The sequence below is a fragment of the Aristolochia californica genome, unplaced genomic scaffold, assembly GCF_029961685.1.
Source record: "Aristolochia californica isolate CCGP_79_NKW_82.1479 unplaced genomic scaffold, dmAriCali1.0.hap1 SCAF_5, whole genome shotgun sequence".
Taxonomy (NCBI): Eukaryota; Viridiplantae; Streptophyta; class Magnoliopsida; order Piperales; family Aristolochiaceae; genus Aristolochia; species Aristolochia californica.
The window spans coordinates 44612763-44628489 of record NW_027182214.1 but is presented as its reverse complement, the minus strand read 5'-3'; the positions used below and the strand labels follow the sequence as shown (position 1 = coordinate 44628489).

General features: G+C 40.3%; 2 protein-coding genes across 2 annotated transcripts; one reads left to right on the top strand and one right to left on the bottom strand.

Moving 5' to 3' along the window:
- Nucleotides 1-1591: 1591 nt before the first annotated feature.
- Nucleotides 1592-3631, bottom strand: LOC137965448 ((3S,6E)-nerolidol synthase 1-like). The gene is made up of 6 exons (XM_068811725.1): nt 3343-3631; nt 2886-3261; nt 2575-2793; nt 2351-2489; nt 2019-2270; nt 1592-1918 (listed from the first exon to the last, which is right to left on the bottom strand). The coding sequence occupies exons 1-6, from the start codon at nt 3629-3631 to the stop codon at nt 1592-1594; spliced, it is 1602 nt and encodes a 533-aa protein (XP_068667826.1).
- Nucleotides 3632-12491: 8860 nt separating this feature from the next.
- LOC137966104 ((3S,6E)-nerolidol synthase 1-like) lies at nt 12492-15313 on the top strand. Its single transcript, XM_068812591.1, has 7 exons — nt 12492-12650; nt 12730-12988; nt 13074-13446; nt 13568-13786; nt 13883-14021; nt 14111-14359; nt 14490-15313. Exons 1-7 carry the CDS (start codon nt 12552-12554, stop codon nt 14784-14786), a joined length of 1635 nt encoding a protein of 544 aa, XP_068668692.1. The 5' UTR covers nt 12492-12551; the 3' UTR covers nt 14787-15313.
- Nucleotides 15314-15727: the final 414 nt, after the last annotated feature.

The following is a 15727-nucleotide window of genomic DNA, read 5'->3' as shown; positions in this document are numbered from 1 at the left end:
GGGATGGTGGGGATGGACCTCTCACGACTTATTTGGCACCGAGTAGCTTGGGTAAACCGTGGATAGATAAAAGTGTTTGATGATATTGAGATCAGAGGTGGAGTTGGATGTTTTATATACAGCAAAGGCCTGTGAATCATTTCTCAAGCAAAACACCAGGAAAATGAGCAACATCTGGTTTTACTCTTCACGTTTCCGTGCAAAACTGTGAATCGCAAGGGTAAGATGAATCTTCCTCGTGTAACACGGCCTGCCTTAAGACACTGCAGCAAGCTGACGATGGAGGAAGCCTCAATGCTGACTGCATTCTTTCGTTCGATGTCTCTTTATTGTGATTTATGGAGAAAGACGACATCCTTAGTATAGGAGTTGAGACCTATGTCAAGATGAAGGAGAGAAAGCGTGTCAAGTATAGGAAAATAGAAGGTTTTGACGGAAAGTTCCGTTCGATGAAGAAGGTAGTGGTCCCGGTCGGCAGCAGCCATTGGAGAAAAAAAAGGAACATCTGGTCCTAGTCTTCTTGTTTCTGTGCAAATCCGTGAAGCGCGAGGTTACGATGAATCTGCCTCGTGTAACACGGCCTGCCTAAAGACACTGCAGCAAGCTGACACTGTAGGAAGCTCAATGCTGACTGCTTTCCTCTTCGTCATGGATTTTTCATTCGATTTCTCTTTATTGTGATTTATGAAGAAAGAGACAACATCCTTACAAATTTGAAATTTAAGGCTTGTCCTTTGGCAACTATTATTTTGACCCGTCACCACTTATATACTCTATAGATACAATATTGTTCATGAATTTGAAATTTTTTAAGTTTTACAAAGAAGGTAGCCTCACTGAATCTTTATATTTTGAAGTAGATATCATACACACTTAACTGATATTTGACACTTAATGACCAACATTGGTTTCCACTTTATCTTAGAGGATAGTGTCTCCATAAGCTCTGTGATCATATGAAACGAATAAATAGAACCTATTTACATAGAGATTATAATTTGAACTTATGGTAATTCAAATAGTGAAATATAAAAAAGTGTCTTGATAAATATATGAACTGATACAGAAATGCCTTATTGATCCATGGGCACATAAAGCGTCGTCAATAACCTCTTGAATTATCGATTAAGGGGTGCAATGGTTCATTTTAACTTGAACTCGAATATCACACAGATTCAGGTCATGTTAGAATCAACCCACTTCAAGATCTGATGAAATTTGAAAAAACAAATGTTAAGAAATAGACCCACATGGATTAGTGGATATAAAAATCTTGAGTTCATTAGCTGGGAAAAAGGTTTCCTAAGTGGCTAGTTAGTTTGGGATAGGGCCTTTGATCCAATTTAACATGGTATCAGAGCAAGTCACTTAGTATGTGGGCAGAGCTACAAAAGAGAGCGAGCCTACATGTGAGGGAGAGTGTTAAGAAATAGATTCACATGGATTAGCGGATATAAAGATCTTGAGTTTATTAGCTGGGAAAAAAGTTTCTTAAGTGGCTAATCATTTTGGGATAGGGTCTTCGACCCAATTTAACAACAAACATGACGATATCTCTTTAAACTAATAACTTTATTAAGAATGATTTGCTTTAACTATTTTCAAGTGCGACACCTGGCTTGATCTCAGACCCATCGTTTTCTCCTATCAAGGTATTGATGTGTTGTTCAAGTGCCTCAAGCCGTTGATGATCGTCGTAACTGTACATAACTTGAACCATCCGAGCGCTGTTGAGAGACGCGACAGTGAAAGTGGAAGAGAAACGATTAGGGGAGAGACACGCCTTGTTGAGCTTCTTCCATTCTTCGTCTATCAAATGCATCACATGTTCTCTGGCATCTTGGAGAGACAAGGATTTCCCTCTTTCTTGCATGTGATAGTCCAGGTACGAGCCATCATGCCCTTGTTGCTTCTCATCCTTTCAGGTTCGCACGAAAATGGAATAAAAAACGAGATAGTCAGGTTGTATTAATGGAGTTTAACAATAAAAAAGGAAAAGAAAATGTTGAATTCCGTACCTTTGCACTTCCAAGATCATCCCAGAGTCGAAGAATGCTTGCTGGGTATGAGATAAGACCAGGAATGTTGTCGACAAGATCATGATCAGCTTCCTCGGTTACTCTCTCTCCCAATAGCGAAAGAAGGTGTATCAGTACTGTGGGTACTCCGCTGCTGATCACTCCGTTTTTCAAGTATTCATCTGCCTTTGGGGAGTGTCCACAGGCAAACCATTTTGCTTCCACCAAAAATGCGTCGCAGAGCATCGCCCACTGCAGAGCAGAAAAGCGACAAAATTGAAGCACCGCGCACAGCCAGGGACAGCTCGAGTAGTAAAGTCAGCAGTGCTTACCGATTTTCTTAAGATTACTAAGGGATCCCACCCGTGGTGTCTGAGTACCATATCAGCGATCTCGTTCGTGGTTTTATTCAGAGCCATGAAGCACGTCTTCATGTAGCCTGGCAGCTTGTTTATTGCATCGTCGTCCCAACTGGTTCATTGCTCATCAGTACTGATCTTGATGCTTATCTTTCTGGTTTAAGACTTCAGAAAAGACTGGTTTGGGTCAGAATTACCTGTTAACTGCTTCAGTGAAGAGAACTAGCTCATCTAGTGTCCCGTGGGTGTCAAAAATGTCATCGATTAAGTAAACAAATGCAACTGGTTTTGTGATCTGGACCCTGTAATTGGAGAATTCAGGGTGAGGGAGGCATGCTATGGACCACATGGACCATTTCACTGGCTGGTCCCGAGCAAACCTGAGCTGCTGTGCTAATCCCATGTCCCTCCACCAGCTGTTCTTGGCAAAACGAATAGATTAACTACAATCTGCTGCTACTATATTTTTTCAGAAAAAAGTTGTCACAATTGAATTAACGTTACGTACGTCGAAAAATGCTCGAGCTCTCTCTGATGCAAGGCCTGACCGACATTGAAGCTCAGTTGGGCTAGTTCATGGAAGATTCTCATCTTGCCTTGTACAGATCCGCTGGAATTGTTCAGATAGAACTTGGCGTTGAACTTTGGCAAGTTCAAATGAAAAGGATGCTTCAAAATGTGCTGCACCTGCCTTGACAGACCCGCGTTCATCCTCATCGCCGAAGATTCGAGATGTTTACTTGCAAATACTCTTGCTTTATCGAGTTCATCTTCTCCTTCTATACCCAGGTGGGAAGCCTCGTACAGAGCTAACATTCCTCTTATATCTTCAGCGACTTCTGCTCGAAACCTCCCCTTACCGTCTTTATACTTGTTGAACACATCTGATGACCCATCACATCAATTATTAATCAATGGCTTCATCTTAAATCCATATCTATTCAAGTGTTATGATCAGCAAGCACCTGCAGACACGTAGTAGCCGTGTTGCCTTAATAACCGAAAGCTGAGAGCAACATCATGCAAGCTCTCCATAATTCTCCCACCTCGGCTGCCATTGAAGTTATTGTTGTGCTCTCTTAGTAGCGAATTAATCTCTTCAGAGAAGTGGTAGTCAATATCGAGACGTTGAAGAGCATCAATCATAAGGAGAGACTGCACTGGTTCAGTTTCTTCCATGATTATTCGCCTAACTTCCTCCAATTTCTCTGCTTGTTTAGTCTTGATGCCGTCCTGCATAAAATATGGGACCATCATCAGCTCGGCATTGATAGATAAGATGTCTATTCCAGCCAAACAACACGTACGAAAAATTAAAAAAGGAGTAGGTTAGGAAGCTTGCCTTGATGATATAAGCCGAAGAATGCTTGTGTTTCAGGTTGGAGATGCTTCGTTGCAGGGCATTAGACATTTTAGGGAAGGAGACATGCAAGGATACAGATTTTGGAGGGAACATCATGCAGGCGAGGAACAGGACTGCCATGGGAACAAGAGTACTGGATTATGGCTCGAGATCTGTCGAGGGCTCATGCCATTTGGAGATGATTCGTTGCCTTTTTATAGCCGCATCGATGTCCTCCCCTCAGAGATGCTCACCTTATTTTGCATGGTGAACCGAATTCCAGGATGACGATCAGTCTTGATTCCAATATTTGACTACCACGCAAGAATGAAAATTTCCACTTTGAATTTTGACGATCCACGGGATTTCATGGAACACGAGATCTCTCTTTAAAATCGTTTAATCATCCATGGGGGACTGCTCTCAGTCCGACAACAGTCATCTTCACCTACTTTTGAATAATGCAACCTTGAGCTTTCATGTCACAACTGGAATCTAATTGCATGGCTAGATGTATGTGTTCTCGGGATTCCGTTTTCAGATTTATTGAAATTCATGATGATATATTGCTTTCACGGCTAACCTACTGGCCGATCAGTCTTGATTCCAATATTAGACTATCTTGCCAGAACGAAATTCCCACTTTGGATTTTGACGATCCACGGGATTTCATGGAACACGACACCTCTCTTGGAAGTCGTTTAATCATCCATGAACAGATTAACATATCCCCACCCTTTCATGATAAATATTGTACGTTATATTCAATTTTTGGGGAGGAACACTAACGACAGGCACTGCTCTCTGTCCACAACATTCATCTTCACATGAATAATGCAACCTTCTGTCCGGTGAGCTTTCATGTCAAAAGTATGTAATTCCTGGTGGCCCTCAAAGATAATGATTCCATAAATCTAGTTCACTGCATTAGGAATCATGTTGTAGACGATGATTATACGTTAAAGAGTCCTCCTCCAGATGTTAAGCAATAAACGTAGCTGATGTTTAGGTAACAACTGCATAGCGACGATAGAATCAGAGGATGAAGATCGAAGCCTTGTTGTAGCGGTTCGATAAATACCGGGGAGGATATGGTGAGAGAAGATCATGAATGAGCAGCAGCTGTCGGCAATAGAACAGGAGCAGCTTTCCGTCGGACTAACTGCAACCACTACTTTTAGATGTTTTTATTGTTAAGAAAGAGTAGTCGACGTGCGTAGATCTGAACACCAAACGTCCAGTGTGAATTACAGTAGCCTCCTTGACGCCGCCAACTTGGCCGGTCCCTCCCCCTTTAAGAAATGGATAGGATCAATTTCGAACATCTCAACCAATATTATAAGATCACTAACTCAGTGATATACCGGACTTTGGGAAAAGGACAGCCCTTCCCTACACTAGGGGTGGCATCGAGCCTAGCCGAGCCTGAACCTGCCTACCCGAGTTTGATTTAGGGGTGGCCTCAAGCCCACCGAGTTCGAGCCTCAACATACATTTAAAACTTTTCAAAAAATATATATCAAATAAAATATATATAAAATTATGCATACATTTTACATAAAATTGGACATAACCTATATATATAATACATGTATAAGATTGGGCATAACCTCTACTACAATTAAGCATAATCTATATATATAATACCTATATAAAATTCGACATAACCTCTATTTAAAATTGGGCATAATCAATATACATAATACCTGCATAAATACTCCATAAAATTATTTATACATTCCATAAACACTCTAAGAAATTGTTTATACACTCCATAAAATAGTCTAAACACTCCATACACTGCATAATATTATAAATAAATTCCATACAATAATCAAACACAACAAAATTAAATGAAATATCACTATCAATTTATAATCACCCAAATAAAAACTATAAATCCATTATAAATTTACAAACTATAGTTATTTCTCTTCATGCTAGAAAATAATATACGTATTTGCTTGAGTAAAATCTCCACCTATGACAAAAACAAAAAAAATAAAATTAGTTATTGTCAGATAAAAAAATACTCTTCCACTACTAGTTACTTAATATCGTTAAATATTTAAATTACCATGATGAGAAAAACATGAAAAATCATGTAACTGGTAGCATTATCTCTGCACTCTTCTTCTCAGGCTGTAATCATAAAACAAAATTTTAATAAATAAAACTAAAAATATACTAAAAAATATCGTAATAAATAATTAATCAAAGAAATTCACCTTTTGATTTCTCTTTATACCGTGAAGAGTCCGAACCCAATCACTGCCACAAATCAAAGTTTGAAATGTATTTGGTACCAAGGAAGAATGATACGAGTCTATTACTCTACCACCAGCACTAAATAATGACTCTGAAGCTATTGTGGATATGAAAATTATAAGGGGGGTTAGTCAACAAACTTAAAATTTGAAGTTCATCTTCATCTCCTGCTTCAAATTCATTTAATTCCTTTACATGAAATTCAATTTCAAACTTGGTGTTAGTGTGGACGAGTTCATATACATTGGAAAACAGTTTCAAGTGTTAGTGCCCCAAAATAAGAAAAATATGAAAAACAAGAAAATGAGTAACTTATAATAGTATACTTAATTAAAACATAATATTTAAACCCCAAATTAGGTAAAACAAACATGATAACAACATAAATAAGTAATTTAATGTATAATCAAAATAAATTAATATCTTAATTAATTAAATTAGATATTATATTATTTAATGATTACAGTTTAGTATACATTAATACAATAATTACGTGAGCCAATTAACTGTGTACATGATTAATTATAAAAAAATAAAAAAATAAAAAGGAAAAATTGATCAAAATACTAACTTTAACACTATATTTTTAAGTATTATTGCATTGTCCAGAGGAAAAACAAGGTGAGAATAGGATTTGCAAGCTTTTTTTTTTTTTTTTTTTTTTTTTTTTTATAAAAATCACATGTGCGAAACTCGCATGTGTGAACTGCACGTGCAAGTTCGTGCGGGACGGGGCGTCGAGGGGGGAAAATAATCTCCCCCCCTCCCCTCTCTCTCCCCCCCCCCCCCCCCTCAACTTAGGTATCCGAACTTTAGGTACCTGGGGGTTCTTTGCCATTCCGGCGAGAGCGGTGGCCGACTGATTTGACGGTGGTAGCAGGCGGTGGTAAGGAGGTGACGACGACAGGAGAGGGTCTAGAGCAACCGCTCTAGTTGGGGTACGACGAGGCGAGGGCGACACTACGGGAGTCGACGACGACGACGATGAGAGGTAGAGAAGGCGATGAGCAGGGGGAAGGATTAGGTGCGTCGGCGGCGAGAGGGAGAAGGGAGATGGAGGCCGAGAGAGGGAATTTCGGAGGAAGAAGAGAGAAGGGAAGGAGGGGATGAAGAGAGCGAGGGCGGGAGAGAGACCAATTTTTTTCTTTTGGGAGAGAGAGTGCGAGACTCCCAAAAATTTGCTCCATCCCGCCGCTCGTTAAATTAAAGAGTCGGCTCACGAGCCGACAAGCCGAACTTGGCTCTGCTCGAGCTCGACTCGTTAACCTAAATGAGCCCATTTTTGAGTTCGAGTTTGGCTCGAGCTCGATATATAACGAGTCGAACCGAGCCAAACACGAGCCGATCGCGAGCCGGCTCGGTTCGAAGCCACCCCTACCCTACACTACATGGGGGAGAACTTTTGCCCTCGCGGTTTCAATTCAGGGAGGCCCGAGTCAGCTTGGGTGAAGGATATCCCGCCGTAACAGAAGCACGAAGACTATGCTTCCATTATCGGAATCAGAGGTAGAAGACTAGTTAGCCGAGAAGTAGAAAAACCCGATTACTGTTGTAAATTTTATGTATAAATTCAATGTAAACTCTCCTGTCGCTCCATCGCCTTCCCCTCTTCCCTAGCATGATGGGTAAGTTGAGCCTCGTAGATTGGCAATAGCACCTAGTTGTAATCCTAAGGCAAATCAGTTTTCGAGACGAAAACAATGTCTCTAACTCATCATCATCGTCGTCATGATACTATCTTTCCCACCCGAGGCGTCTCTCTATCTCATCTCTTTCACTCGACTGTGATGTAACCGCTACAGTCAAATGGTGTTGACTTGAACGGCTCCTTCACCGTTAAGGCAGTAAAAAAGAAGAAGAAAAGTCACTTCTCTTCAAAAGTTTTTGGTCCAACTCCCTCGTCTCTTCGTTCTATCCAAGACATTGATCTCAAAGGTTAGAAACACGAAGTAGTCGGTCTCTCGGGTCAAACCTCAATGTCCGTTGAATCCCTTCCTCATCTTCTCCCCTTTCATACCCTAATCCACATGATTACCATTAAACTCTCCTCCACAACCTATCTCTGCTTGAAATGCCAACTTCTTCCCCTTCTTTAGAGTTAGAATCTCGTCACCTATGTGGATGGAACCCTAACGCCACCACCTCTAGCGACGCAGATGGTGTATCTTCTGTTGTTCTAGTCAGATGTTCTCCCCGCAACCAGAAACTCTCGCTCGCCAAACGAGTGAGATCAACAACGACCCAAAATGCACACCGGCATTTCATCACGACTATTTTGAGCACACCGGCGAGGTTGTTTTTGTAAAGGTCATGTGGGGGTAAACTATTGTGAGAGCAGAGTCAAGAAGCAAAAACAGAAACAGGAAGGAAGATGACGAATCTGAAGAGTCACCAGTGGAAATGCTTCTTGATACTTCGAGATTGGTCAATCTGTTGCTATACCCTGAGATAGGTCAAACTTGAGTACGAAAGATCACCAAAATAAAAAACAAGGCACGAGGAAAAAGATAAAGAAAAAAACTGTGGAATTCTAAAAATAATATGAGTCCCAAAATCCAATGCTCTGATTCCATGTTAATTTTCAAGACTCCATGGATTTAGCTCATGGATTAAAAAAAAAAAGACACATTGGGACAAAACAGGAGCAAGAAGAGGTTATGGACTTGTTGTCCTAACCCTCCCCCTAAACTCAATTTATAGATTAATAAAACTATAATTTACAATAATGCCCTTGGAACTTAACCTAATTACGTCGGTGTCATCTCTACAATATTCACCAAAAGTATTTCACGTACTCTTTTTGAATTTTTTTGCTTCAAACTTCACGTTTGTTCCAATATGACGCTTCTGTGTGTGTGTGTGTGTGGGGGGGGGGGGGGGGGGGGTGCGGATATCCTGCCGTAATAGAAACTCGATGACTAGGCTTCCATTACCAGAATCAGAGGCAGAAGATCAGTTAGCTGAGTGGTAGAAAAACCTGATTACCATTGTAATTATTCTTTATAAATTCAATGTAAACTCTCACCATCAATTCGTGATGATTAATTAGATTTTAATTAAATCTTAATGTTAATTCATCGGTGAACTTGCCAATCTTGTTGTATGAAGATTAAGGCTTATTCAAGGAGGTGCGCTCCTTTGATTGTCATGAAGCGTGAGTTGGCTGCACCTCTTAATCAAGAAGGTGGGCTGATACCAGTCACTGAAAACTGATTACAGACCTTTTGCATAATAGATTAATGGAGTTGCCTAACAAATGTGCAGGGCAGGCTCGAGATTAACGAAATAAGACATGAACATTAGTAGTCTTATCTACACTCTGTAACGTTGTTGGATGAGGATCAAATCTTAAGAGGTGCTCTTCGAAGTCTCTGTATTTACAAGCATGACGAATAGACACGGTTGCTTTTCAAAAGCGAACACTGGACACTGGACACCAGACCTGCACGCTACTGATACTAGCAAAGATAATGTAACTGATCATGGGCTTCATCAAACTATAGCGAAATTGTACATTGAAACAATCATACTGGTCTATGGCCGTGTCTGTATTGCTAACTCCATTATCCTCCCTGTTACAAACGCAAAAAAGTTACAGTGATGGCACGACATACTGAGCATGCCTTTATACTACAATCATGGCGTTCTTTAATTCGGATTCCAACCTGGTCTTCTCGTGAATGTATCCCAGATGCTCGCTCCATTGTTTCCTTCGTCGACATCTCCTTCGAGCTAACTCAATATCAGAAGAAAAAATATCAGTTCCGAAGACGAATCTTAAAAGGTAGTTCTGTGTCTATTACAAATAACATGAATAAATGCAGCGAAATGGGTACTTATTTGTAGTCATAGCATTGGGAGGACCACACTTCATAGCATTGGGAGGACCCCACTTGGTCGTGTGCAACAATATCCATACTGAGCTCTCTTTGCCAGACTAGACCCCATCGTCGGCAACGTCGCCACAATGTGTTTACTCATGAAATCTGCAGCTTCCACGAGTGCATCTTCCTCTTCTATCGCAAGATAAGAAGCTTCGTATAACGCCAACAGTCGCATTGCATCATCACTCACTTGCAGTTTAAATCTGCCCATCCCATCTCGAAACCTATGGCAGCCTTGGTTTGAATGAGGAGGGGCCATGGCAGCCTTGGTTTGAAAGTTTAATTCCCCAGCAAGGAATCTTTTAAGTAGTTGTGGATGAACGACCTTCGTACGCCCCACCAGTAAAACATGTGGAGCTAGTTAAGTGCAAGGACTCATCTTCTACTTCACTTCTTTTCAGAAACGTGACTCCAGGATCAGCAAAACCACAGAAATTTCCGTTCGATGAAACAGTCGGCAGCAGTTAATGAGGAAAATGAGGAACATCTGGTCCTAGTCTTCACGTTTCTGTGCAAATCTGCGAAGCGCGAGGATACGATGAATCTGCCTCGTGTAACACGGCCTGCAATAAGGCATCATTTTGATTCAGTTAGAGCTCAAATTTTAGCAAGAACCGGCAAACCTCACGAGGGCTGAACCTGACATTCCTAGTGTTTCCCAAAAGGGAGATAATATGGCAAAAGCAGTAACTAATATTAATACAAATTCTGCTGTTAGAGGAAGTCGTACAAATGAATCAGCCACTCCTAACTGCCGCAAAGAGCCGACCTTGATAGCACTTGAAGAAGTGCTCCAAGCATTGAGCTTAATTTAATTGATGGATCCTATTACTCATTTTAGATATATCTTAATTTTTTGAAAATTAGTTGTACAAATAAAAAATTAAAACAATTCCTTTTTCTTTTTTTTCTTTTTTTCTGTTCACCTCTCTCTCTCTTTCTCTCTACTCTCTAGCACTTTCTCACTTTTTACGTTCCATCTAATTACAACCAAATGTAATTCCTATATTTGAAATTATATAAACTTCGAGAGCTACAAATTAAATTCGGTTCAGATTCTTCTTTCTCTTGTTGCAAATTTTAGTTGGTCTTGGCGCCAAATTGATGTGACAAAAGCATTTCTTAATGAAGAAGTATAAGAGGAGATTAATTTATATAGATCAACCACTTGGGTTTGTGGTTGAGGGGGAATTGGCGTGCAAATTATAAAACGGTCATTGAGAGCATGGTTTGGTTTTAAAAGATGCATGATGGATCACTCAGTATTTTTAAGACATACTAATAAGGGAGTTATTCTCCAAGTTGTCTTTGTAAACGATTTTTTTGTGAGAGGAAGTTGTTAAGTTGTGGAGCCTAATTAATGCCTTACGCTGAGTCGGTAAGCAAATTTCACACTTGTATTATGGTTACCCTAGTTTTTTCTTTATATTTGGGGCCGTCGTTTTTAGGGTTATCATCGAGAAGAATCATCAGTTGCGGCCAAGAGAGCTTAAATATAGGATTTCCATAGGCACTTTATTTCCAACATGACCTTTGAGTCTTCTGATACCGATACCTCTCTTGAAATATCATTGGGTCATAAATTAGCCTCAAATAGCTTTCGTTTGAGGTTATTTCTTCAATATAAAGTTTTCTACTTGATAGCATAAAATGCCTAAAAAAAGTGAAACTTTCTGTTGTTGCTCATACCTTTTCCTGATGGCCAACCTTTGCTGCTTCAAATATCGAGTTTTCTTTATTGAAAACTCAGATTGCCAAAAGTCTTTTTGTATTGGAAAATTGACTCAAATATCTTTTCACCAATATATAATATAAAAAATGTATTATGAAGATGCTAAATCTTATAGACCCAAGTAACATTGTGCAATGTATCTACTAGCCATGTCTCTTTCATTATTTAATGGTACTCAATAATGTAACCAATATCTAAGGACAAAAAAAGAGTGGCCAATGGATTTTCTACCAAGGTTTGGGAAGAAAATTGCAAATTCTTTTCAGAAAGAAGACAAGAAAGAGCATGGATATTTGAAATGAAGCTAAGCAGAAAGATGGTATGTGTGGACACTCGAGTTGTAGTTGCAGAGAACCATGTGTAGCAGGTTCAGGCAGAAGAAATTGAATGAAAAGGTGGAGTCATGGCAGCCTTGGTTTCAACTTTAATTCCCCAGCAAGAAACCTCTTTTAGTCGTGGATGAACGACCTTTGTGTGCCCCACCAGTAAAATATGTGGAGCTAGTTAAGTGCAAGGACTCGTCTTCAATGAAACCGTCGGCAGCAATCAATCGTTCCTCAAGCATAACGGGAGGAAAACGTGGAACATCTGTCTTCACGGTTCGTTTCCTCGTGGAACACACTGCAGCAAGCTGACGATGGAGGAAGCCTCATTACTGACTGCATTCCTCGTCGTTATCGATCTTTCGTGCTATGTCTCTCTATTGATTTATGGCGAAAGAGACATCTTGTCCTTCGGCAACAATTACTTTTGACCCGTCACCACTTATATGCTCTTTACGTATAATATTGTCCATTACATGTGCAGCTACACCTGGAGCAGTAAGCCCTAGCTCTCACTATAAAAAAGGCTTCCGTGGAAGCCTCAATCATCACAATAGCTTCTGTTTCAATTTGCCAGAATAAAAAAAAAGAATCACTTCCGTTGCCGTCAGTTTTCTTGCAGCCCATGGAAACACTCTCATCGGAGGCTGCAGGCAGTGTGTCGGCAGAAGAGATGCACTCAGTCATTCACTTATTCACATCTACGCCCTTCACTAATAACATGGCACGTAACTCTTTCACACATCCAGTTGTTGTTTCTCGTTATTGATTTTTCATTTGGTCAATGGGTTGTATCCATGCAGGAGGATTTACAGACGAAGCGACTGAAGGCAGTTGAGGAAGTAAGACGATTATTACTACCGCAGCACGAACCAGTCGAATCCGCAGTTCTGATTGACAAACTGCAACGTCTGGGCATTGATTACCATTTCAGAGATGAGATCGAGCAACTGTTACCTCTCATTCATGACAACGTAGGTGATGATGATGCTCACCATGGTCTGCTCTTTGCTGCGCTTTCCTTCCGTTTGTTGCGGCAATGTGGTTACTACGTGTCTACAAGTGGGTAAATTTTGCTTCTCTCTGCAAATTTTAATGTTAAATGCGTATAAATGTGAGATACCAATAACAAATTTCCATGCTGCAGGTGTGTTCAATCGTTTCAGGGACAGAGATGGGCGATTCAAAACACAGTTAAGCGAAGACATTGCTGGGATGTTGGCTCTGTATGAAGCTTCCTTTCTCAGTTTAGAAGGAGAAGACATGCTCGACGAAGCCAGAAAATTTTCTTCGAGTTACCTACGGAAGTTGGTGGGCGACGTTGAGGCTTCCGTAAGTGGACAGATAGAGTACATCTTGAATCATCCTTTTTACTTGAGCATACCGAGGTTCAACATTAAGCACTACCTAGAAAAGTCGACGGGAGCTGGAGGAAAGAACGAGATCGTCAATGAACTTGCCAAATTGGACTTCAACATTGTACAATTGATGCTTCAGAGAGAATTGCAGGAGGTTGCGAGGTATAGATCCTTCTTATTTCTATAATAGATGCCCTGGTTGATGAGGTCGATAATAATGATGTATTTAGCGTATTTGACCTTCGCACGAACCACTTTCTTGAAACTTTTTATGCCATTATAGGTGGTGGAGAGGCTTGGGTTTGCAGAAGGAACTGAAGCTTGCAAGAGAGAATTACGTCGAATGGTTCATATGGTCTTTGATTGTCGCTTCTGACCCTCAATTATCAACTTCTCGCGTAGAAATGGCTAAGCCCATTGCTTTCATCTTCCTGATCGACGACATCTTTGACGTTTATGGAACACTTGATGAACTCATTATCTTCACGGAAGCAGTTGAAAGGTGACTTTTTGCTGCTTCGGCGATTCTGGTACGGAGTGAGAGAAACTCACTCTGGGGACTACTTGATTGACGAGAAATTCACTGTGTTGATTGCAGATGGGAAGTTGAATCAACGAAAATGCTCCCAAGGTTCATGAAGATGAGCTTTATGGCACTTTATAACACAACCAACGACATTGCTGGCAAGGTCCATAAACAACAAGGCTGGAATCCGATAGAGACATTAAGAAAAACGGTGTTTATCTGCACCCTAAACGTTATTAACTCATGAAAATTAACTAGCTGAAATCCATGTGTTAGTTGTGAGTTTTCTATATATTGCAGTGGGCAGCCATGTGTAGATCATTTCTAGCAGAGAAAAGATGGCTTTCCTCCGGGAATTTGCCGGAGTCAGAGGTATACCTGAGAAACGGAATGATCAGCTCTGGAGTGCCGATGGCTCTGATTCACATGTTCGTGTTGCTGGGAGAGGGGAAGAAGAAGGAGACGACGAACCTACTGCGCAGCATTCCTGACCTGATTTCACATTCAGCCATGATATTTAGGCTATGGAACGACATGAAAAGCGTCAATGTAAGAAACCTGATCACCTTTGGCTTAATTTGGCCCCGCCTTTTAGTTTTTACTCCATGAAGGACATGGGAAGCTTTTTCTTATCTTCAAATAATAATAACAACTGATCGGTTGGCTTTCTGACGTGAAGGGAGACAAGGGACGCGGCCATGATGGGTCCTACGCTGACTGCTACATGAAAGAGCGCTGTGGCACCTTCCTTTCTATAGAAAGTGTTGAAGAACATGTGAAGCAGAGGCTCAACGTTGCATGGAAGAAACTCAACGCGGAATGCCTCTCGGCAAATCCATACTCGGCAGCTTTCACAACAGCTTCGCTCAATATACCCCGAATGGCTCAGATGGCCTATAGCTACAATGATGATGAGCGCCCTGTAGCTCTCAAGGAGCTCAGCCTGTCCTTGCTCATGGAAAGTGTTCCTCTGTAGCTAGAAAAAGATAAAAAACGAGATCATTTCCTGTCTACCATTTTTAAAAGTAAAAACCTGTTCTACACATAAAGGCCTTTAAATGGCTCCTTCACAGTACAAAGTTGTTGTCGATTTCAATGTCTGCAACTTAAGAGGTTGAGATTGTTGTAGTAGAAACATTGAGAGTCTTTTGCGGAAAAGGATCTCATTGGCTACTATTTAGATGAATGAAATGAATAGAGTACTAATAAGGGAGTTATTCTCCTATTTGTCTTTGTAAATGACTTTTTTGTGAGAGAAAGTTGTTAAGTTGTGGAGAGTAATTAACGTTTTACGCTGAGTCGGTATGTGGATTTCACACTTGTATTACGGTTACCCTAGTTTTCTCTTTATATTTTGGGGCGCCGTTGTTAGGATTATCATCGAGATGAATCATCAGTTGCGGCTGAGAGAGCTTCAATTTAGGATTTCCACAAGCTCTGTACTTCCAACATGACCTTTGAGTCTTCCGATATTGATACCTCTCTTGAAATATCAGATTAAGAAACGGTTCATTGGGTCATAAATTAGCCTCAAATAGCTTTCGTTTGAGGTTATTTCTTCAATATAAAGTTTTCTACTTGATAATATAAAATGCCTAAAAAAAGTGAAACTTTCTGTTGTTGCTCATACCTTTTCCTGATGGCCAACCTTTGCTGGTTCAGATATCGAGTTTTCTTTATTGAAAACTCAGATTGCCAAAAGTCTTTTTGTGTTGGAAAATTGACTCAAATATCTTTTTACCAATATATAATATAAAAAATGTATTATGAAGGTGGTAAATCTTATAGACCCAAGTAACATTGTGCAATGTATCTACTAGCCATGTCTCTTTCCTTATTTAATGGTACTCAATAATGTAACCAATATCTAAGGACAAAAAAAGAGTGGCCAATGGATTTTCTACCAAGGTTTGGGAA

Excerpts from the sequence above, each read along its gene's own strand:
- LOC137965448 (XM_068811725.1), bottom strand. The coding sequence starts at position 3,631 with ATGGTCCCATATTTTATGCAGGACGGCATCAAGACTAAACAAGCAGAG. Across the intron at positions 2,490-2,574 it reads TTCACTGAAGCAGTTAACAG|TTGGGACGACGATGCAATAA; the intron begins GTAATTCTGACC and ends GCAATGAACCAG. Across the intron at positions 2,271-2,350 it reads TAGTAATCTTAAGAAAATCG|TGGGCGATGCTCTGCGACGC; the intron begins GTAAGCACTGCT and ends TCTGCTCTGCAG.
- LOC137966104 (XM_068812591.1), top strand. The coding sequence starts at position 12,552 with ATGGAAACACTCTCATCGGAGGCTGCAGGCAGTGTGTCGGCAGAAGAG. Across the intron at positions 12,989-13,073 it reads TGGTTACTACGTGTCTACAA|GTGTGTTCAATCGTTTCAGG; the intron begins GTGGGTAAATTT and ends TCCATGCTGCAG. Across the intron at positions 14,022-14,110 it reads TAGAGACATTAAGAAAAACG|TGGGCAGCCATGTGTAGATC; the intron begins GTGTTTATCTGC and ends TATATATTGCAG.